The 22,549-nt window shown below is 45.4% G+C and overlaps 1 protein-coding gene across 1 annotated transcript in view; it reads right to left on the bottom strand.

Annotated features, from left to right (window-relative positions):
• Positions 1–22,549, bottom strand: part of LOC138248848 (sodium/potassium-transporting ATPase subunit alpha-1-like) — a 285,654-nt gene that overhangs the window by 66,009 nt on the left and 197,096 nt on the right. Inside the window, exons 12-13 of the mRNA XM_069202802.1 lie at positions 4,876–5,068; positions 617–792 (exon numbers count right to left, since the gene is read on the bottom strand). Coding sequence (XP_069058903.1) covers positions 617–792; positions 4,876–5,068 — 369 coding nt within the window. The remainder of the gene's footprint in view (positions 1–616; positions 793–4,875; positions 5,069–22,549) is intronic.

Here is a 22,549-nt window from a genome sequence, read left to right as displayed (position 1 = left end):
AACCCCAGTCCCCATCCCCCCTGGCCAACTACCCTTTTATTCCTTTTTTCCAGTGTACCCTGCCTGCTTACCCCTGCCACATTTAATCATCCCCACTCAATGTCAAGGCCTCCCATACTTTTTTGCCTTGTAGCCCAGGCTTGTCAAAGTGGCTGACTCCAATGTATATATCAGATATGAAGACACAAAACAACACTGCAAACACTGCAAGTGTCCTCTGCCCTCGAACACCTGACCAGTCCCTCGCCTTCCCATTTACAACTCATGAGAGATGACGTGAGAGGAGAGACACTGCCCTGGCATTTGAGAGCTAAATACCACAAATAGTTGAAGGCATGTGCATGCCAGCAGGGTCTGCACATGGGGTGGTGTTCCATAACAATAGTTTAAGGCAGGTTTAGTCACTGGGACTCCAGCATCCATGGATTCACTGGCACTTTTCCATGTGTAGGAAGCTTACTCAAGTGTCCCGATTGCCCCAGGGAGCAAGGTTGTTCATAATGGTAGAGCAGCAATTAGAAGACAATCCGCTGATGCACAATACCAGCTTGCTGTCAAGCCTTCATTTTCTCGGGTAGCAGATCATATCATCTATAGGATCACAAGAACTACGCACCTTGATTCCAGCACTGCGACACTTTCCTACAGCATCGGGGACAGCAGCCCGGGGTGGGTCAATCATGGACATGAGTCCAACGAAGCAGAGATTCTCTGTGGGGAAGTTCACCTCATCTGAGTCAAACTGAAAGTCTTCTGGAAATTGTTCATCTGGTAGGGCAAGGTGACAGAACCCTGCAGGAAAGAGGGGAAATGGTTAGAAGTGGGCACCTTAACTTTCATTTGTAATCCACCATCCCTTAATCCACATTTTCAGGAGGGAAATATTTACGCTCCTTCTTATGCTCCAGTTGTTAAACTAGATCAGCCATCTGGGGTTCCTGCGAGGTGGTTAGTCTGCTATTCTTAAAATAGTTTTCTGACAATATTCTTTAAAAAACATTTATAATTTAATTGCGTTGCAGCCATCGCCTGTTGTTTTAAATGTAACCAGCTTCTGAACAGGTGCATATTCACACTTGGTTGAAAAGACCTCTCCAAGATTCCCACATGCCTTTTCTCAGTCAAAAAAGTAAAATCAATATAGCAGCAAAGGTTTGACATATCTTTCTGATGCATATGATCTTTCAACATTCTCACCCAAGAGCTGCCATGACTGTTCGTATTCTTCATCAAGAAGCCATTAAGAACTTTCTTTCTCAGGTTCCGTTTTGATTTTGGCGCCTCTGAGTCTCAACTCAAGAGGAGTCCAGACCTTTCAGTCCGCCAAAGTCAAGAGTCACAATGGCTTTCATTTTCCAAAGGAGTCATCTAGAACTTCCACTCCCTGCAAGCAAGAACCATCCTCACCGTGCACAACTCATATGAAGAAAGCCAACTTGGTCTTTCATATCCGATATGCGGATGCCACATTGATCTTTAGAGCTACCCTGCGCCTCCACCCTTCGCATCCTTGAGGCACCATGACATGTCAACTTTTGGATGCAGGAGGCACACACAGCCTCACTCTAAGTCAATTCAGAAGGTGCTTTGAAGACATTTCAACTTTTGGATGTAGGCGGCACACACAGCCTCACTCTAAGTCAATTCAGAAGGTGCTTTGAAGACATTTCAACTTTTGGGTGTAGGCGGCACACACAGCCTCACTCTAAGTCAATTCAGAAGGTGCTTTGAAGACATTTCAACTTTTGGATGTAGGCGGCACACACACCCTCACTCTAAGTCTATTCAGAAGGTGATTTGAAGAGCCTTTTTTCCATACTTAGACACTAAATAGGTACCATAAGGGTGTGTAATATCACACTGGGTGAGTGCTCCTGGCAGCTCGGACCTTGAGAAACACATTCCTGCCTAATGGTCCTCTGTCATGTGCAACCTACAGATTTAGTCCTCTCTTTTGAGCCAGGAATGTATGAATCACAAATGACCTGGGGCCACTTAGCACCTATGGAAAGGTCTGTGCAATCGGGCTTCTTCATGGCAAGCAGCTGATGCCATTGGAAAGCCTGTTCTAGGGCAATATTTGTGAATAATAACAACTTATCTATAACTATAGTTGTCTTGAGTTATTTGCCTCCCAGAAATAGTCAAGAAGAAGAATGGTTTGGATAGACCTTTAATTCTTGTCCTTGAAGTAAAAAAAGAAGCATTTTTTTCTCCATGATTGGGGAAAGGTTACATTTCTAGGATTTCAGCTCTATCGCCAACTCCCTCTTCAGGCATGGCTTTGAAATTCACAATTCTTTAATCGACTACAACCTAGATATTCTGTTCATTACAAAACCTTGGACATCAGATGCGTCAGCACCCAACCTGCTGGCCACATGCCCGTCGCTCTATAGGGCCAGCCACAGTCTTCACCTAGATGAGAGAGTTAGAGGCCTTCCCATCCTCTTCAAAAATCACCTCAGTGTCTCCTCTGTTTCCCTCCTCCATTTTCCAGAGGCTGAATCTTTTGGATTTTCTATCATCTGCTCCGCTTCGTTTGCCATCCTAGGTCGTCTTTCTTACCGACCACCTTCTTATGTGAGGTCGAGTTTTACAAAATCTTTTAATGATTTTTTAGCACCTCTCAACATGCGTCACTCCCCTCCCCCCATGGTATTAGAGGTCTTCAGCTTCTGGGCTCACGCCCTTAATTCCCTCGTCTCTTTGGATCTTCCGGATTCTATGTCTGGGATCAATCTCCATTAACATGTGATAGGGACCATGAAGACTGCCGGATATCTTGTAACTTATATTTTTGCCCCTCCCAAGCTCACGGATTGCAGCACCGCCATCACTTTGGCACAGTCTGGCCATGCCCTGATTCCATTTCACAGGAACATTCCTAATCTTTCAAACTTTGTCCATTTTTCTCAAGCCACTTTAGCCTTAATCGGCTATGCCCAAAACCCTTTCAAGTTGCCCTCGCCTCTACCAGGGTGCCACTATCACGCTTCCAGCTCTACAACAATAAATTCCCTTCAATTCTTGGCATAATCAGGCTCTAGACATTGCTCTGCTTCATCCCACTCCTTTCAGAAAACACGGCCTTCTGCTTCTTGGTATACTAACATCATTTTGGAAGCCAAACTCAGGTGTAAGAGGCTGAAAGGGTTTTGAAAAAAGAAATCTCTGAAAACAAGCAGCTGCTCAAGGCAGCCCTAAGCAAATTAAAAATAAAAACGAGTTTACTCCTCCATTGCTAATTTCTATGCTCCAAAAGAATTTAATCAAAAAATTCTTCAAAAGAGCTTTTTAAAACTGTCATCTCATCTGCCCCAGATTTCACTGTGACTGCGGTGATACCTTCTCAAGCGCTCTCTGATGATGTCTCCGATCACTGTCACCACAGTATTGACTTAAGCTGTGTATTCTTTCCAAGTCAAACTTCCAGCAAAGTCATGGATCATTCTGACTGGGTTCCACATCCAACTGGTCCTTCCAGTTGGCTCGTCAACACCTAAATCTCTTTCTTTAGAGGACACCCACCCTCTCTTGGCAGTAATTTCTTCTGACTCCCCTTTCGATCTTTGTCCCTCTCACATCCTATATCTGGGTTCTCCCCTCATTCCAAAGGCCCTTCTATCCATCTGTAATATCTAGGAACACTCCAGAAGCCTGGAAGCTGGCTCACATCACCCCCCTTTTGCCATCATACCAGTGAACCCTCCTGAAGGCGTTGAGGGCTTGGAGGGACCTTGCCGCTGCCCTGCTCACAGCCACTACTAGTTATTGGGGGACACGAACAGTGGCCCATGCACTTCTGGGTCACAGCTGTGCCTGCATGCAAGGATAAGGACTACATACTTAATTCTATTTACTTCCAACTGAGTAAAACAATATATCAGGAGACACAGGAAGGGTCTGGCATCATTTTACTGTGGGCATCAATAAATGTCAATTGCAGTGCGCACTAAATGATGTGCAGTGCTGGTGTTAAGTTCAAGTGATGCACCACTATTCAAGAGTTTAAATGCCAGAATATCAACAAGGACGGACAAAGATAAAGCAAGTGGTTATGTCATTTAGATAGAAGGTCTCTGGGGTTTCACAGTGACCAACTCTCCTGCTACCACAATACCAGAGCCATCAGAGACAGCCTGGAGGAGAACCAAGCACAGAGCTACAGCCAAACAAGACAGACTGCTTCCTAAATCCCCACCCGACAAGGCAATTGTAGAGCATGTCTCCCAGCTCTGAATGCCATGGCCTCTCCTTATGTTTAGCAATATTAACAGCTGTCAATGCCTCTGATGATGGGATGCAGGCGAAACACTCTAAGGATGCTCAGATCTATTCAAACCAGAACTGAGTAGGTACCTGCTGGCACAGAATGTCTGTCTTCAGGTGAGAGATCTGGATTGCTACAAGGCCACCTACCGTCCTTTTTTTATACACAAGCTTTATTGCATTTTTATACTTTTTACATTCTTTGGTACAGCATAGGCAATCATACTGAAACATATGGAGCTAGAGCAGGCAACAGTAAAATTGATGTATAGAAATGATCAACGTATTAACTTCCGCATAGAATGTGACATCCGCGAAATACAGTTTCCCAAAACCCACCCAACCCACCCACCGTTTAACCAAAACACGTCACCTCAGTTGACCATCCGCTGTTTCTTACCGAACACCCACAAGTGCAGAATTCCCAACCCCAAGTATGGGTTTTCTAGGGTCTATCCCATTGTGAATTAATATGTTCACCCTTGCTCTGGCCTCCCAGCTACAGGTAGGTGGTTCCTGAGGCCACACCTCCACTCAGTGGCAGACTCCAGGCACTGCCTGGGCTGGCCCCTCTGCTGCACATGTATGTGCCGAGTTACCTACCGAGCACCCTCTCGCCCAAGCCGCCGAGTTCCATGTATGCATTCTGGAAAGCGTCCTTCATCTCTTCGTCCAAGGGCTGCTCTTTGCCTTGCAGGAGGATGGTGGAACAGCGATCCAGGATCCTCTCGGGGGCGCCTTTCATCACCAGCACGAAGCGGGATTCCTCTGGGTTGGCGTTTTTGTGCACTGACAGCTGTAAGGGAAGCACAGTGGGATGCACTCATTACATGGTTCAGAGAAGTGAACATGCTCTGCATTCCTGCATAGGACAGGGCTCAGTGAGCACGCAGGCTCACAGACCCTGTCAGAGCCCTGGGTCCAGTACACAAACAGCCATCTTTACGGTCTGATGTTCTATGGAGACATGTGAATGAGGTGCCAGTCACTGCTGTGGTGGGAACGCATGTCCACATGCCACTTCTCTTGTAAGAAGACATGTAAACAAGGTCCTGTGGTAACTCCTGTGATACAGATTGAGGTGACAAATGAACAGGCACTGCTATGCCACAGAGATAGGTTACAAGAAACGGGCACTACTGTTGTAGGGATGTATGAAACACGCTACCAGGCACTGCTGTGGTAAGGGAACATGTAAACACGCTACCAGGCACTGCTATGGTAAGGGAACATGTAAACATGCCACCAGGCACTGCTGTGGTAAGGGAACATGTAAACAGGCCACCAGGCACTGCTGTGGTAAGGGAACATGTAAACACGCTACCAGGCACTGCTGTGGTAAGGGAACATGTAAACACGCCACCAGGCACTGCTGTGGTAAGGGAACATGTAAACACGCCACCAGGCACTGCTGTGGTAAGGGAACATGTAAACATGCCACCAGGCACTGCTATGGTTAAGAAGAATTGTTTAAAAGCGACCAGTCTTAGAGGTGTAACGAGACATGTAAACACCCACTAGGCACTGCTGTGGCAAAGGAACATGTAAACACGCTACCAGGCACTGCTGTGGTACGGGAACATGTAAACATGCCACCAGGCACTGCTGTGGTAAGGGAACATGTAAACACGCCACCAGGCACTGCTGTGGTAAGGGAACATGTAAATAAGCTACCAGGCACTGCTGTGGTAAGGGAACTTGTAAACAAGCTAGCATGCACTGCCATGGTAAGGGGACATGTAAACACGTTAGCAGACACCTCTGTGGTAAGGAGACATGTAAATAAGCTACTGTGCACTGCTGTGATATGAGAAATGTAAACAAGCTACTATGGACTGCTGTCGTAAGGGGACATGTAAACAAGCTACCAGGGACTGCTGTCGTAAGGGGACATGTAAACAAGCTACAGGGCAGTGCTGTAGTACCGGAACATGTAAATAAGCTACCAGGCATGCTATGGCAAGGAGACATGTAAGCAGACTGCCAGGGACTGCTGCGGTAGGGGACATGTAAACAATCTACTATGCACTGCTGTGATACGGAGACATGTAAACAAGCTACAGGGCACTGCTGTGGGAAGGAGACATGTAAACAAGCTACCAGGCACTGCTGTGGCAAGTGAACATGTAAATAAGCTACTGGGTACTGCTGTGATAAGGAGACATGTAAACAGGCTACCAGGTACTGCTGTGGTAAGGGGACACGTAAACAATCTACTATGCACTGCTGTGATACGGAGACATGTAAGCAAGCTACCAGACACTGCCATGGTAAGGGGACATGTAAGCAAGCAATCAGACACAGCTGTGCTAAGGAGATGTGTAAACAGAGTATCCATGCACTGCCGAGATATGGAGACATGTTCACGAGCTACCAGGCACTTCTGTGGTAAGGGAACATGTAAACAAGCTACAAGGCACTGCTCTGATACAAAGACAAATAAACAAGCTACAGGGCACTGCTGTGGTAAGGAGACATGTAAACAAGCTACCAGGCACTGCTGTGGCAAGTGAACATGTAAATAAGCTACTGGGCACTGCTGTGGTAAGGAGACATGTCAAAAGGCTACCAGGTACTGCTGTGGTAAGGGGACACGTAAACAATCTACTATGCACTGCTTCGACACGGAGACATGTAAACGAGCTACCGGACACTGCCATGGTAAGGGGACATGCAAGCAAGCAATCAGACACATTTGGTAAGGAGATGTGTAAACAGAGTATCCATGCACTGCTGAGATATGGAGACATGTACACGAGCTACCAGGAACTTCTGTGGTAAGGAGACATGTAAACAAGCTACCAGGCACTGATGTGATACAGAGACAGGTAAACAAGCTACAAGGCACTGCTCTGATACAAAGACAAATAAACAAGCTACAAGCCACTGCTGTGGCAAGGAGACATGTAAACAAGCTACCAGGCACTGATGTGATACAGAGACATATAAACAAGCTACCAGGCACTAATGTGATACAGAGACATGTAAAAAAGCTACCAGGCACTGCTGTGGTAAGGGACATGTAAACAAGCTACAAGGCACTGCTCTGATACAAATAAACAAGCTACAAGGCACTGTTGTGGCAAGGAGACATGTAAACAAGCTACCAGGCACTGTTGCGGCAAGGGAACATGTAAATGAGCTACTGGGCACTGCTGTGGTAAGGAGACATGTAAACAGGCTACCAGGTACTGCTGTGGTAAGGGGACACGTAAACAAACTACTATGCACTGCTGTGACACGGAGACATGTAAACAAGCTACAAGACACTGCTGTGGTACGGAGACATGTAAACAAGCTGCTATGCACTGCTGTGATCTGAAGACATGTAAACAAGCTACAAGGCACTGCGGTGACACGAAGACATATAAACAAGCTACAGGGCAGTGCTGTGGTAAGGGAACATGTAAACAAGCTACCAGGCACGACCATGGTAGGGGGACATATAAACACACTATCAGACACCTCTGTGGTAAGGAGAAATGTAAACAAGCTACAGAGAATTGCTGTGGTAAGGGAACATGTAAACAAGCTATCGGACACTGCCATGGCAAGGGGATATGTAAATGCGCTATCACACACCGTTGTGGTAAAGAGGCATGTAAACAATCTACAAGGCAATGCTTTGGTGAGGTAACATGTACATAAGCTACAGTGCACTGCTGTGGTAAGGATACATGTAAACAAGCTACCAGGCACTGCTGTGATAGAGAGACATGTAAACAAGCTACAAGGCACTGCCATGGTAAGGGGACATTTAAGGAAGCAACCAGACACGGCTATGGTAAGGAGATGTGTAAACAGAATATCCATGCACCGCTGTGATAAAATGACATGTAAACAAGCTACAGGGCAGTGCTGTGGTAAGAGGACATGTAAACAAGCTACTATGCACTGCTGTGATACGGAGACATGTAAACAAGCTAAAGGGCAGTGCTGTGCTAAGGGGACATGTAAATAAGCTACCAGGCATGCTATGGCAAGGAGACATGTAAGCAGACTACCAGGCACTGCTGCGGTAGGGGACATGTCATCAATCTACTATGCACTGCTGAGATATGGGGACATGTAAATGAGCTACCAGGCACTTCTGTGGTAAGGATACATGTAAACAAGCTACCAGGCACTGCTGTGATAGAGAGACATGTAAACAAGCTACAAGACACTGCCATGGTAAGGGGACATTTAAGGAAGCAACCAGACACAGCTATGGTAAAGAGATGTGTAAACAGAGTATCCATGCACTGCTGTGATACGGAGACATGTAAACAAACCACTGCTGTGGTTAGGGAACATGTAAACAAGCTACCAGGCACTGCTATGGTAAGGGGACACGTAAACAATCTACTATGCACTGCTGTGATACGGAGACATGTTAACCAGCTACCAGACACTGCCATGGTAAGGGAACATGTAAGCAAGTGACCAGACACAGCCATGATATGGAGACTTGTAAACAACTTCTGTGGTAAGGGAACATGTAAACAAGCTACCATTCAGTGCTGTGATACCAAGACAAATAAACATGCTACAGGGCACTGCTGTGATACGGAGACATGTAAACAAGCGACCAGACACAGCTGTGATATGGAGACAGGTAAACAAGCTACAAGGCACTTCTGTGATATGGAGACATGTAAACAAGCTACAAGGCACTGCTGTGATACGGAGACATGTAAACAAGCGACCAGACACAGCTGTGATATGGAGACATGAAAACAAGCTACAGGGCACTTCTGTGGTATGTAGACATGTAAACAAGCTACTATGCACTGCTGTGATATGGAGACATGTAAACAAGCTACAACGCACTGCGTTTTTGGGGTGCCAGTCTGGCTAGCATATGAGCCGTGACTCGACAAGCGCTTACATGACTGGTGCCCATCGCCTTTAGGGGCATTTGGGAGTAAGAGAGGGGCTACGGGTGCAAAACCCTGCTCAAATGTTTGTCCTAGCAGGAGTAGGTGACATCTGGCCCTTTAAAGATCGAGCAGTTTCTACCCGGGATACCAACCTTGACTACTCTGCCGCTTCTTTCTTTGCCCATGAGGTGGATTTGTCCAGCAGGGGGCAGTATCCTTGCCTTTACTAAAGGTGAAGGGTGTCTGCTCATGCCAGCAGCTCCCATTCTTGCCCTCTTGGCATCCTTTTATTAATTTTGCAGCATTTCTGCATTGCACATGTTGCCATATCGGTTACTGGACCTTCTCTGAAGAGCCTCCTTCTCATTGTTTACACACACAGACACAAACACACAGCACCCCACTGACACTGTCTGGGTTGGTGCTGTGCAGCTGCACACATATTTTAGTCCTCATGCCTCCTTTCCCACCTGCACTACCAGAACACAGACCATCCAGGTAGGTCCTTGCCTCTTCCCCTGGTCCTAGCTTAATGGAAACCATGAAGCCTCATAAGGGACTGGCAGAGTAAATTATAACAGCCAGCTAATTCCCATGATATTTTATTTGCTTATTTCTCACTCAAGCTCCTCCTTTACACCAACAGCAACAACAAGAAAAGAGCACCTCACATCACAAAATGTTTCCTACAGAAGATCACAAGAAATACAACACTGACAACTATTCCCTCACACTGCAGCCTCCAACTAAGGGGTATGAAATGCTGCATAAATGCTGTAATAGCATACTACATTGAGAAGATATGTAAATAAGTTACTATTCACTGCTATGACAATATATGACATGCTGCTATGACATGTAAACAAGCAACAAATCATTGCTGTCCAAGGAGGTGTGTGCATAGGCCACCAGTCCCTGCTATGAGAAGCAAGCAACCAGGCACTGCTGTGGTACAGAAACATGTAAATAAGCTACTAGTCACAGCTGTGACAAAGAGATATGTAAACAAGCTGCCATAAACTACTGTGATAAGGAGACATGTAAACAAGCTGCTATTCATTGCTCTGATAAGGAGACATGTAAGCAAGCTGCCATTTACTACTGTGATAAGGAGACATGTAAACAAGCTGCTATTCACTGCTCTGATAAGGAGACATGTAACCAAGCTGCCATTTACTACTGTAATAAGGAGACATGTAAACAAGCTGCCATAAACTACTGTGATAAGGAGACATGTAAACAAGCTGCTATTCACTGCTTTGATAAGGAGACATGTAAGCAAGCTGCCATTTACTACTGTAATAAGGAGATATGAAAACAAGCTGCCATAAACTACTGTGATAAGGAGACATGTAAACAATCTGTTATTCACTGCTGTAATAAGGAGACATGTAAACAAGCTGCCATTTACTACTGTAATAAGGCGACATGTAAACAAGCTGTCAGGGACTGCTGTGATAAGGGGACATGTAAACAAGCTGTCAGGGACTGCTGTGATAAGGAGACATGTAAACAAGCTGCCATAAACTACTGTGATAAGGAGACATGTAAACAATCTGCCTGGCATTGCTGTGATAAGGAGACATGTAAACAAGTTGCCATAAACTACTGTGATAAGGAGATATGTAAACAAGCTGCTGTTCAATACTGCGATAAGGAGACATGTAAACAAGCTGCCATTTACTACTGTGATAAGGAGACATGTAAACAAGCTGCCAGGCATTGCTGTGATAAGGAGACATGTAAACAAGCTGCCATTAAGAAGACATGTGGTGACACAGAGATGTGTAAACAATCTACTGACCCCAGCTGTGACCCAGAGACCAGTGAACAAGAAGTCAAGCCTTGCTGTGGCAAAGTAAAGAAATTCATTAGAAATGGTCTAATACCAGAAGTCTATTATTTTCGTCTTATGGAACTGATGACCAGGTTATTAATTGAATGTCACATTGCTGTGTTATGAAATAAACATTTAATTTCAGAACCCCAAATGCATTTAGATGTGTAAATGTTAACTTTAGAATCTATAGAGCCTGTTTAGAGTGAAATGTCATTATGTGGTCCTGTCAGGTTTTTGAGTGACTAGGATAAGAAGAAGTTACTTACCTGTAAGCACAATTCTCCAGCATTGGTATCTTTCATGGACTCACATGCTTTAATATTTCCCTGGTGTTAAGGGGGGGTTCTAGTTACACTGTTTGAGGTAATGCAGTGGTAATGGCAGTCACTTGGGTTCTAGGGGCGGAAGTTGTTGTTGCAGTCGTTGCCGTCACTGTGTCGTGTTGGCTCTCATTGTACAAATGAGACTGCTGGGTTCGGGCGGCAGCACCACCAGGTTGTGGGGAACTGAGTCCAATTCCACACCATGTGACAACTGTCGGCCTTTACCCTTCCGGCCAGCTAGCAGTACCTCACCCAACCCAGAAGTGGTGGTGATTTGTGGCAGCAATGTGCATGACATTCTGATTTCTCAGGGAAATCGTGGTGCAACAGATCTAATCCTTTTCTCTTGGTTACATTCGTCTCACACATGCGAAGACAAACAGAAACAAAAATTGGTTCAATGTATTTTACTGAATCAATTGCATTCTAGATAAAATAGCATGTACTGCAATGATTAGGATGATAAAACATAATAATAGCAATACGGTGACAAGGAATGTGAAACACAAGAAAAGTCCCACCATAGTGTCAGAATGCTGTGTCAGGATTCCTACCTACGCCACTAAGGTACTACTAGAGCATAGCAGTGTTAGCCCTAATCCACCCTTCAGGATCCCTAGGAAGACCCCATCCCCTATACCTGAATATGGTAGTAGCGAAGAGGGCTGTTGGTCTACTGAGAGTCTGAGAATCCTGCCCAGTGTAGGTAGAAAAGGCGTCAAGTCTCAGCAGGCAGTTACAATGAAGCAACTGCATGCAGGGGCAATTTTCTGGCTGGAACTTTCCCTCCAACGTATGGGGGCAGAGAGATGTTTTATGATAAAACAGCTGGTGTTCTGAGAAAACTTCCCTAATGTAAAATCACATATGTTTCTCATGAAGTGACAAGATTGTGGTGTTCCACTTTGTACTGACAATATTATTGAGTACAGAACAAGAACGTCAGACTAAAAGAATGAAAACATTTCCTAGGCTAAAAATGTACGAGATAAAAGAAAATAAAACATCACCGCAGAGTGAAGCTACTGCTCAGAAAATAAAAATGTTACAAAGCTAAAGGGCACAAGCTGCAGGCCTATGGCTAAAATAATGTGCCCATAAAAACGTAATAAAGTAACCTCAGAACAACTGCTTGCGTTGTCAACAATGGTAGACCTGAAGCCTTTAACATCTGTGTCTTCATTGACAATGCTGCCTTTGGTCTCTTTGTCGTTGATAGTTTCATCGTCAAAGGTGTTGTTCTCGTAGACGGAATACTGGGTGACTTGGTGTCTTCATGGACAGCGTCACAGATGTTGACAGTGGAACAGTTTTTACCATCGGGTTCTTCGCCAGAGGCCCATTTTTAAGTAGACATGCTCATTAATGATGAGGTCTTCTTCGACAGTGACACTAGCTTCATAGATGAACCCTTACATGGACACTTCATCAACGGATCGCAAGATCAAACCAGGCATCAAGGGCAAAGATAGATGGCCAGAATCTGTACAAAAAATGTTTGTATCTGTGTCCAACAGCGAGAGAGGCTGATATTGAGAGCATAGAATAGACGGCGAGCATAGAATAGACGGCTCATTTAGTTTCAGTACGTGACTATAAGATTCTTGCGCATGGAAGGCAGAAAGCTACCACTTGCTTCTTTTGACCCAAAGAGCATCATCAAATGGGGGTAATCTCCTTGACAAATTCCTTATTGAAGTTGGTAGTGAGGCAGTCTAAACCGGGGCACTGCCATTAAACATACTTCTGATAACTTTGCTAATTTATTTAGGATTCAACAGGGCTAGCAATCTCTTTCTATGTTCATTTTCAAGCCAATGCTACTTCCTGCTCGAGTTGTGCCAAACTGCTAAGGATAGATCTCAAAACTAAGTATGTTTAGCAATACTGATGCCGCAGATGTACTCTTTAAAAGCCTCCCACACATTTTCATAACAATCTACAGATCTGACACTATGTTCAAAGTATTCATTTATAACAGTAGCAATTTCAGATCAAAAAGTGGAGTCTAATAATGATTCAGATGGAAACTATCAAAAGAAGCTGAGTGGGCGTCTGCCTGGCATAGTCAGTTCAAGTACCACAGAGGCGAATTCAGAGTAGAGTAGAGTATGCGCAAACCAGATGTACACAAGACAACCCACGGGATGATATACCTAGACACAAGGATATAATTAATTGGAAGCACATACTAAATACAAAAGAATAAAACGTAAACTCCATACCCGAAGTTCTTCTGTTTCCATGTATCTAACAGCTGTCCCTGAGTCATAATTCAACATAGTTTGCATGCACAAGCAGATTGCTTGCTTGGGGAAGCCATATGATCTATCTTATGCAAGGATTTTAAAATACAGTTGAAAACCCCACCCAATATTACTCTATTACATTGGAACTTAGGGATCACTTGCTACAGGTCATCAAAAAATTGTAGGTTGTCATGGTTAGCACCATAGGTGCTTGGCATGACCACCCTCTTCATCTCAATCTCACTCAGTGCCACCACATACCTTTCCTCAGGTGCAATAGCTCTATCAACTATCTGTATTCCACATCCCATCCAGATACACAGCAACGCTCAAAGCTTGGGAGCAATAAATGGAAGCATAGTGCATGCCCCTGAATCTATTAGTTTGGCCACCCATGTTTGCTAGGAGAGGTCCGTCTTCTATATGAAGGCCACAGATAGAATGTCTCTTTAGAAAAGCCAAAACACTACGCACCTTATGGTGATCATTTAACCCAGAGTTATTCCAGGTCAATAACGTAAGCTTCATGGAGATTTCTCAGTGAATTTGAGAGTATACCCACTGCGAATAAGGGGAAAGAGGTTAAAAATGTAGCTGTCACCAATGGGGAGCCACTGTATTCTTGTCTCCTCAGTCTTGGAATGTGTCCAACCAAGCTTACTAGACTGGGCAGAATAGGGTTGCGCTCTGCCCTCAACAGCTTGTGGACTGCTGGGCAGGGTATTAAGACCATCTGTAGGTGGACTGTACTGGAGGCTGCTACTGGGTGCATTGGTAAAATGAACAAAAAACCCTTGAAAGGCTGGGGTCGATGGGCTTGAAGTATGCTTAGCAACCTGTTGGTGTCTTCATCTTTTTTAATATGTTGAATCACATCATCAACATGATGTCTAAACAAGGGTTCCCCATCCTATGGTAAGGTCTTGTATGTGGCTTCGTACTTCCCGGTGGAACAATGTACACCTTAGCCAGCCTTAGACACCTTAAGACAGCAGCTCCAGCCATCTGATAGAAGCCCACATTAGAGGTGTCCATTGATGCATCAATGTTGCTTTCTTTCATACTGGATCGCACTAGCCTCATCTCTACTAGCATCTGCCAGCAATTCCAGATAAGAGGCTCTGCCATTCCACATCTGTAGGTCATACCTCCAAAGAATGGCTAGGGAATCAGCAGCATGAATTGATGTGGCAGCAAGGGAAGAGATTTTGCAAAGACATACAATGATCTTCCTTATTAGGGATTGTTTGGCAAGATGTTGATGGGCTTTTGAGCTGCCTATGCCACTACAAAATATGTCTTCGGATGACCTGTCAGGCACAGCTGCATGTTCTTTGATACAGCCAGAAATCATAGCTGGGTTTTTCATGCGCCTTTTTTCCCTCTGCCTAGAGGTGGTCACCAATGGGATTGGCTCTAGATGTCCTCTAACGAGGGTCTCTGAAATCATACCCAAAGCAATTTTCCTGTTGGATTGACAGAGGTAGGGCTAAGCGATTACCTCTTTCAATAAGAGCTTGGAACTTTGCAATATCATCCAATGAAGAATCTATTGAAGGAGGACTTCCATCTACCGGTGGTTCTGCCACATAATCTTACCATCCATGACCCTGACAACTTTCAAAGATCTCACCTTCCATGATATTGTCATCTGAATCTTGATTATTAGGGGTGGATGTGATATTTGTGTTGGAGGTGGTGGTGGTTGCTGAGGAGGCAGTGGAGGTAGGTGGCTGACCTGGCAGGACTTGCAGTGGCAGAACCACTTGTTGAGGTTGTGTAGTCTGAGGAGGAACTTTAGGGTAAAGTTTAACTACCAACCGGTGAAACCTCACATAGTAATGCAACATCATAGATTGAAGATCATGCAACAAGTACACTGGCACATCCATCATAAGTGGTTCATTATATCCACCCTTATAATGCGGATTAAAATGTCGATCATAATGTGGATTTCGATACTCATATTACGATGTGTATCTTTGTTGAGTTATGAAGATGATTGGATTTGCAAAGAATACTGCCCATTAGGGTTATAATCACTGTCATCCTCCTGGCACCTGTCTTTACAGATGGGGACAAAAGGTTGCTCTTCTGCAGAGTTCTCATCTCCACCCTTAATGTGAGTCTCAGAAATCATAGCTGGTGCCCTAGGCGACGCTTTACTGGTTGAAGTATATAAAAACAGCATGTTCACCTGTATCTTTTTATTCCAAGGCACAAAGAAGCAGCTGCCAGGCAAGAGGATCTGCAGCAACTGCAGCAGCCTGTCACTTCCATACATGATATATCTTATGGCATAGAAGAAGATTCTGCCTAATGACTCCTTCTCTACTCTGACTGCTAAGAGTCGGGTCCCAACACATCTTCCTTCTTACTCCATGACAAAACAGTTCAAGACAAATCTCACCAATAAAGACGTACACAGAACACTATACACAACATTGAAAAAGACAGAGCATCAACATGCACTGTCAGTTAAAAAAAAATCCTACAGCTTGACGGGCAGCCGTTTCCTCCTTTGAAACCTTGACGTGACAGGTGGAGATGCTATTCCAGACTTGTCAAGATGAAGTGACTTTACTCTGATCACACCACTCTCGCCTAGAGCCCATGAAGCACTCAGAACAAATCACACAGAATCCTTCTTTGTTCCACCACTTTTTATCAACAAGTTCCACCATGCACTCTTTAATCTCCACAACCTTCCTTGGCTCTGGAAACCTAGAGACCGCTTTAGGAAACCAGTTCGGCATCTTCACCCTTATGACATTGCTTAAACCCATACATACTGGTATTTCTGCTTCCCAGCATACTTCAGCTGGGTAGATCTCTTCTTACCCAGCACACCTGCAATTTTCGCCAGTGGCAAAGTTGGCTTGCTCATCCAAGGCTGCACCATTTTGGTGTTAGCCACCCTGGCTTAAGAGCACAAAAGTGAAACATTGCAATCAAAATTAGGGGTGGATGTGAACAGCCCACAACAACTTTTTTAACTTATGGAACCAATTGAACTTGTTGGCAATGATGGTTGTAGGTTACTCCTACTGACTCTATTGCACTTTTCAACAAGTCCGTCACTTCTTAGGATTTTCCAATTCTTAGTGATTTGGGCACCATTATTGGTGCCAGGTTCCTCTGGAATCCCTTCTGCGTATAACAAACTTTCCAAAAATTCAATTAACGTTTTCACCATTAGTAAATGTGATGTCAGGCCAATGTGAAAAATAGTCTACAAAAACAATCCAATACTTGTCACTCCGCTTCAACAGATTGTTGGGACCGATGATATCCAGATCCAGCTTTGTCCATGCCTTGGAACTTACCAGCATAAACTCCACCAGACTGGGAATCGTGACCTGCATCACTGGTCACAATTGATATGAACTCTTTGATATAGTGCTCAATACACCTGTTCAGCCCTGGCCACCAAAATGTTTATCTGCTCGTCCTTTTGATTGCCCTCATGTTGACATGCCCCTCATGGGCTAGCTGCATTACTCTGTCAGGTACACCCAGTAATTTAGAATGCCTCGGTAGCCCATCAATAACTGACAGCCCTAGTGCAACATGCCGATTGGCCCCCACACCAATACCCAACTTCCTTGAGACAGGCCATCCTGCTATCAAGTACTCCATGACCTCAGTAAGGACCTAATCCTCTAAATGGGCTTCATCCATTTCTGATCTCAAAATAGATCCTTGTGTGGACACAGCCAGCGTACAAACAATGGTCAAACGTTCTTCCTCATTCTTGCATCCATCCTCACCTTTTCTAAGGCAAATGCAGCAATGTTTTTCACTCCCAGAATGTCCTCTAAGCGATTAAAAATTCTTGCCCCATTGGTCGTGAAAGGATTGGCCAAGGGTTTATGATCCACTTGAATGGTAAATACAGATCCCAACACATGACTCCTAAATTGGTCAACTCCCCACAAACAGCTAGGGCTTCACACTCTATAACGGAGTACGTGGGATCTGCTGCAATCAAGTTACATCAGAGAGTTGCTTTGATGTTGCAACCAACACCAGCAGGAGAGTAGACGGCATGCACAAGACAAATCTAGGTGCAGATGAAGCTGGTACTGTTTTTGTCTTTGGACAAAGGAGGTATTGTCAACAACGGAATGGTAGAAGAGATCAGAGATGTAACCACAGTCATCAACGGTGATGAAGAAGCCTTCAATGATGTCGTGGTTGTCGATGGTGTGCCCTTGGTGCGGTTACTGATGGTGGGGACTTTGAAGAGGTCATTGATGAAATAGTCATCGATTACTTAGTTGACAATGGAATTTTTGACGTTTTCATGGATGACTGTTTTCATCAATAATGGAACCTTTGTTGGCTATGACTTACTTGGCACTAATCCACATTGCACTTTGGTTTTAGATTCCGATGGGCTCTTGGTCCTCGACGGACATGTCATCAATGGGGATTTAATTGACAATGGTGTAATCGATGGCGAGACAGATGGGAAAGATCACCTCGGCATGCTTTGCTGTTTTGCCCTAGACTCCCTATGCACCTTCAAGAGAGACTTCCTTCAGGGCAGCTTCATCCGAAATAGAAGGCTTAGGAGAAATGATCCTTTGTTAGACTTCTGTGGAGAATCATCATCCAATGAAGATGTCTCCTTCTTAAGTCTGCATAAAACTGTACTCTTTCAGTGTTGTAGAGTTTGTGAGGATAATTTGTGTCAGAACTTTCATTCCTGCAGTTCGTTCTGTGGATGTAAACAGCAGACACATTTGTCAAGCAGGCCATTAGAATGACGCTGTTTTTTTTAGTTTCTCAGCCATGGTTGGAGGACTGTGAATGTTCTTAATCCAATTTTGCCAGAGACAACATACCCTCACGGAAAAGTTGCCCAAGGAGTTGAGGTACCCCATCCAGTAGTAAGAATTACAGGGACTTGTATGATCTGTAGGAGTAAAATGAGCAGAGCTGCGCACATCACATGCAGATGGGAGGCTTAACAACACACTACCGGTGGCATATGAGGGAGCACCACCCATGGGTCTGCAGAAGTGAGGCAGAAGGAGAAACAAGATTTGGCCAAGCCAACAGGTCTCAGCCATAAAAACCTATTGGCTTTGCCAATGATTTTTTTATGTTAAATAGCCACCACAAATGCACACACACACACTTGAGGTGGTCAAAATGTGTTTATAAAATAATAAATGATGCATTAAAACATGCCCTCGAGGATTTGTATATTTTTCCAGCTGCTTTAAGCTTGAACTTTCAAGGACACGTCCCTTGACATTGGAATGCTATTAAAGTGTCTTACACAACTAGATAATTTATGGGTTTTTTTTTTGGCAGGAGCACAGATGGAAGGAAGTCAGTCATTAATATACATGGATTTTTAGGTCTGGCTTAACAGTGCAACTGTGTAGGAAGTTGGCTCTGTATGTGCTACTTCAAAGTAAGGAATAGCATGCACAGAGTCCAAGGGTTCCCCTTAGAGGTAAGATAGTGGCAAAAAGAGATAATACTAATGCTCTATTTTGTGGTAGTGTGGTCGAGCAGTAGGCTTATCAAAGGAGTAGTGTTAAGCATTTGTTGTACATACACACAGGCAATAAATGAGGAACACACACTCAGAGATAATTCCAAGCCAATAGGTTTTTGTATAGAAAAATATATTTTCTTAGTTTATTTTAAGAACCACAGGTTCAAATTCTACATGTAATGTCTCATTTGAAAGGTATTGCAGGTAAGTACTCTAGGAACTTTGAATAATCACAATAGCATATATACTTTTTACATAAAACACATTTAGCTGTTTTAAAAGTGGACACTGCAATTTTCACAGTTCCTGGGGGAGGTAAAGTAATGTTAGTTCTTGCAGGTAAGTAAACCACCTACGAGGTTCAAATTGGGGTCCAAGGTAGCCCACCATTGGGGGTTCAGAGCAACCCCAAAGTCACCACACCAGCAGCTCAGGGCCGGTCAGGTGCAGAGGTCAAAGAGGTGCCCAAAACACATAGGCTTCAATGGAGGTAAGGGGGTGCCCCGGTTCCAGTCTGCCAGCAGGCAAGTACTCGTGTCTTCGGAGGGCAGACCAGGGGGGTTTTGTAGGGCACCGGGGGGGACACAAGTCAGCACAAAAAGTACACCCTCAGCAGCGCGGGGGCGGCCGGGTGCAGTGTGCAAACATGCATCGGGTTTCCAATTGTTTTCAACGAGAGACCAAGGGGTCTCTTCAGCGGTGCAGGCAGGCAAGGGGGGGGGGTCCTCGGGTAGCCACCACCTGGGCAAGGGAGAGGGCCTCCTGGGGGTCACTCCTGCACTGGAGTTCCGATCCTTCAGGTCCTGGGGGCTGCGGGTGCAGGGTCTTTTCCAGGCGTCGGGATTTCAGAGTCGGGCAGTCGCGGTCAGGAGGAGCCTCGGGATTCCCTCTGCAGGCGTCGCTGTGGGGGCTCAGGGGGGACAACTTTGGTTACTCACAGTCTTGGAGTCGCCTGGGGGTCCTCCCTGTAGCGTTGTTTCTTCACCAGTCGAGTCGGGGTCGCCGGGTGCAGTGTTGCAAGTCTCACGCTTCTTGCGGGGATTGCAGGGGTCTTTAAATCTGCTCCTCTGGATACAAAGTTGCAGTCTTGGTTGAACAGGGCCGCTGTTCTCTGGAGTTTCTTGGTCTCTTAGAAGCAGGGCAGTCCTCTGAGGATTCAGAGGTCGCTGGTCCTGGGGAAAGCGTAGCTGGAGCAGTTTTCTTCCGAAGGAGGGAGACAGGCCGGTAGGGCTGGGGCCAAAGCAGTTGGTGTCTTCTTTCTTCTCTGCAGGGTTTTTCAGCTCAGCAGTCCTCTTCTTCTGTAAGTTGCAGGAATCTAAATTCTTAGGTTCAGGGGAGCCCTTAAATACTAAATTTAAGGGCGTGTTTAGGTCTGGGGGGTTAGTATCCAATGGCTACTAGCCCTGAGGGTGGGTACACCCTCTTTGTGCCTCCTCCCAAGGGGAGGGGGTCACAATCCTATCCCTATTGGGGGAATCCTCCATCTGGAAGATGGAGGATTTCTAAAAGTTAGAGTCACTTCAGCTCAGGACACCTTAGGGGCTGCCCTGACTGGCCAGTGACTCCTCCTTGTTATTCTCATTATTTCCTCCAGCCTTGCTGCCAAAAGTGGGTCCGTGACCGGAGGGGGCGGGCAACTCCACTAGCTGGAGTGCCCTGTGGTGCTGGAACAAAGGGAGAGAGCCTTTGAGGCTCACCGCCAGGTGTTACAGCTCCTGCCTGGGGGAGGTGTTAGTATCTCCACCCAGTGCAGGCTTTGTTACTGGCCTCAGAGTGACAAAGGCACTCTCCCCATGGGGCCAGCAACATGTCTCGAGTGTGGCAGGCTGCTAAAACCAGTCAGCCTACACAGGTAGTTGTTTAAGGTTTCAGGGGGCACCTCTAAGGTGCCCTCTGGGGTGTATTTTACAATAAAATGTACACTGGCATCAGTGTGCATTTATTGTGCTGAGAAGTTTGATACCAAACTTCCCAGTTTTCAGTGTAGCCATTATGGTGCTGTGGAGTTCGTGTTTGACAGACTCCCAGACCATATACTCTTATGGCTACCCTGCACTTACAATGTCTAAGGTTTGGCTTAGACACTGTAGGGGCACAGTGCTCATGCACTGGTGCCCTCACCTATGGTATAGTGCACCCGGCCTTAGGGCTGTAAGGCCTGCTAAAGGGGTTACTTATCTATACTGCATAGGCAGTGTGAGGTTGGCATGGCACCCTCAGGGGAGTGCCATGTCGACTTACTCGTTTTGTCCTCACCAGCACACACAAGCTGGTAAGCAGTGTGTCTGTGCTGAGTGAGGGGTCCCCATGGTGGCATAAGATATGCTGCAGCCCTTAGAGACCTTCCCTGGCATCAGGGCCCTTGGTACCAAGGGTACCAGTTACAAGGGACTTACCTGGATGCCAGGGTGTGCCAATTGTGGATACAAAAGTACAGGTTATGGAAAGAACACTGGTGCTGGGGCCTGGTTAGCAGGCCTCAGCACACTTTCAATTCAAAACATAGCATCAGCAAAGGCAAAAAGTCAGGGGGTAACCATGCCAAGGAGGCATTTCCTTACAAACTGTCACCAAATATTTAAACCTACAGTAATATTACTCTACAAGTCTTTGCTTCCAGACAAATACATATCTATTCCCACGCTATTTTCTTGCAATGCTTCACATTACCATACAACATTCCTTTAAAGCCAAACCTATTGACATTGCCAATGATTGTTTATAAATGTTAGAGAAAACCTCTGCGAGACTGTGGCCTTGTAGTTCTGCCTTCTACTTCCCCAACAAGAGTTTCACTTTTTAAATTACACAATACCCTACATTTGCAGTCAGAAAATAGAACAGTAACCAGAACTAGCAGCCATTTTGTCAAACACAGTTGCTTGCCATGAGACTATTTGCAATTAAAATCACAGTAAATGCTACAAGCCGAATAAATAAAAGCCTCTTTGTTATTCATTCTCCAACTGAACCTCATCAAGGGCAGCAGATGGGGGCGGCAGCTCCTTCCGCACCCCTACATTCTGCGCCTCTGCAGGGAGCCCTCTTACAAAGCACTTTCCCATCCAAGCTCTAGTCATTACCCGCAGTGCAAGGCCAGCACCACGCGAGGGTAAATGGCACCAATCAGAGCCTGTCAGGCCGGATGTGTGTGTTTAGAGACTTCAAGGAGCACATGACTCAGCCACCTTCTGTGTATTTCCATTTTCATGAGGACTGATACAAGCAGAAGGGAACACCGTGCTCCAGTAGGCAACCCTGGCAACTAGCAAGAGGAGCTCCCTCTTCCCACCCACACACTCGCCCACGCAGCCCCCATGAGCGGGCTCAGTCCTGGAAGCCTGCCAGGCTAGACACAGGCAGGATCATTTCAATATGTGCCTCGGTGGTATCTACGCAGCAGCCAGGGCCTGCAACTGCAAAATGCTTAGTTGACCCTTCACATAGTCTCTTACATAAAATGGCCAACAGAGCGATATTTAATCTGT

The sequence above is a fragment of the Pleurodeles waltl genome, chromosome 8, assembly GCF_031143425.1.
Source record: "Pleurodeles waltl isolate 20211129_DDA chromosome 8, aPleWal1.hap1.20221129, whole genome shotgun sequence".
Classification (NCBI taxonomy): Eukaryota; Metazoa; Chordata; class Amphibia; order Caudata; family Salamandridae; genus Pleurodeles; species Pleurodeles waltl.
This window is presented reverse-complemented; position numbering and strand designations above follow the sequence as displayed.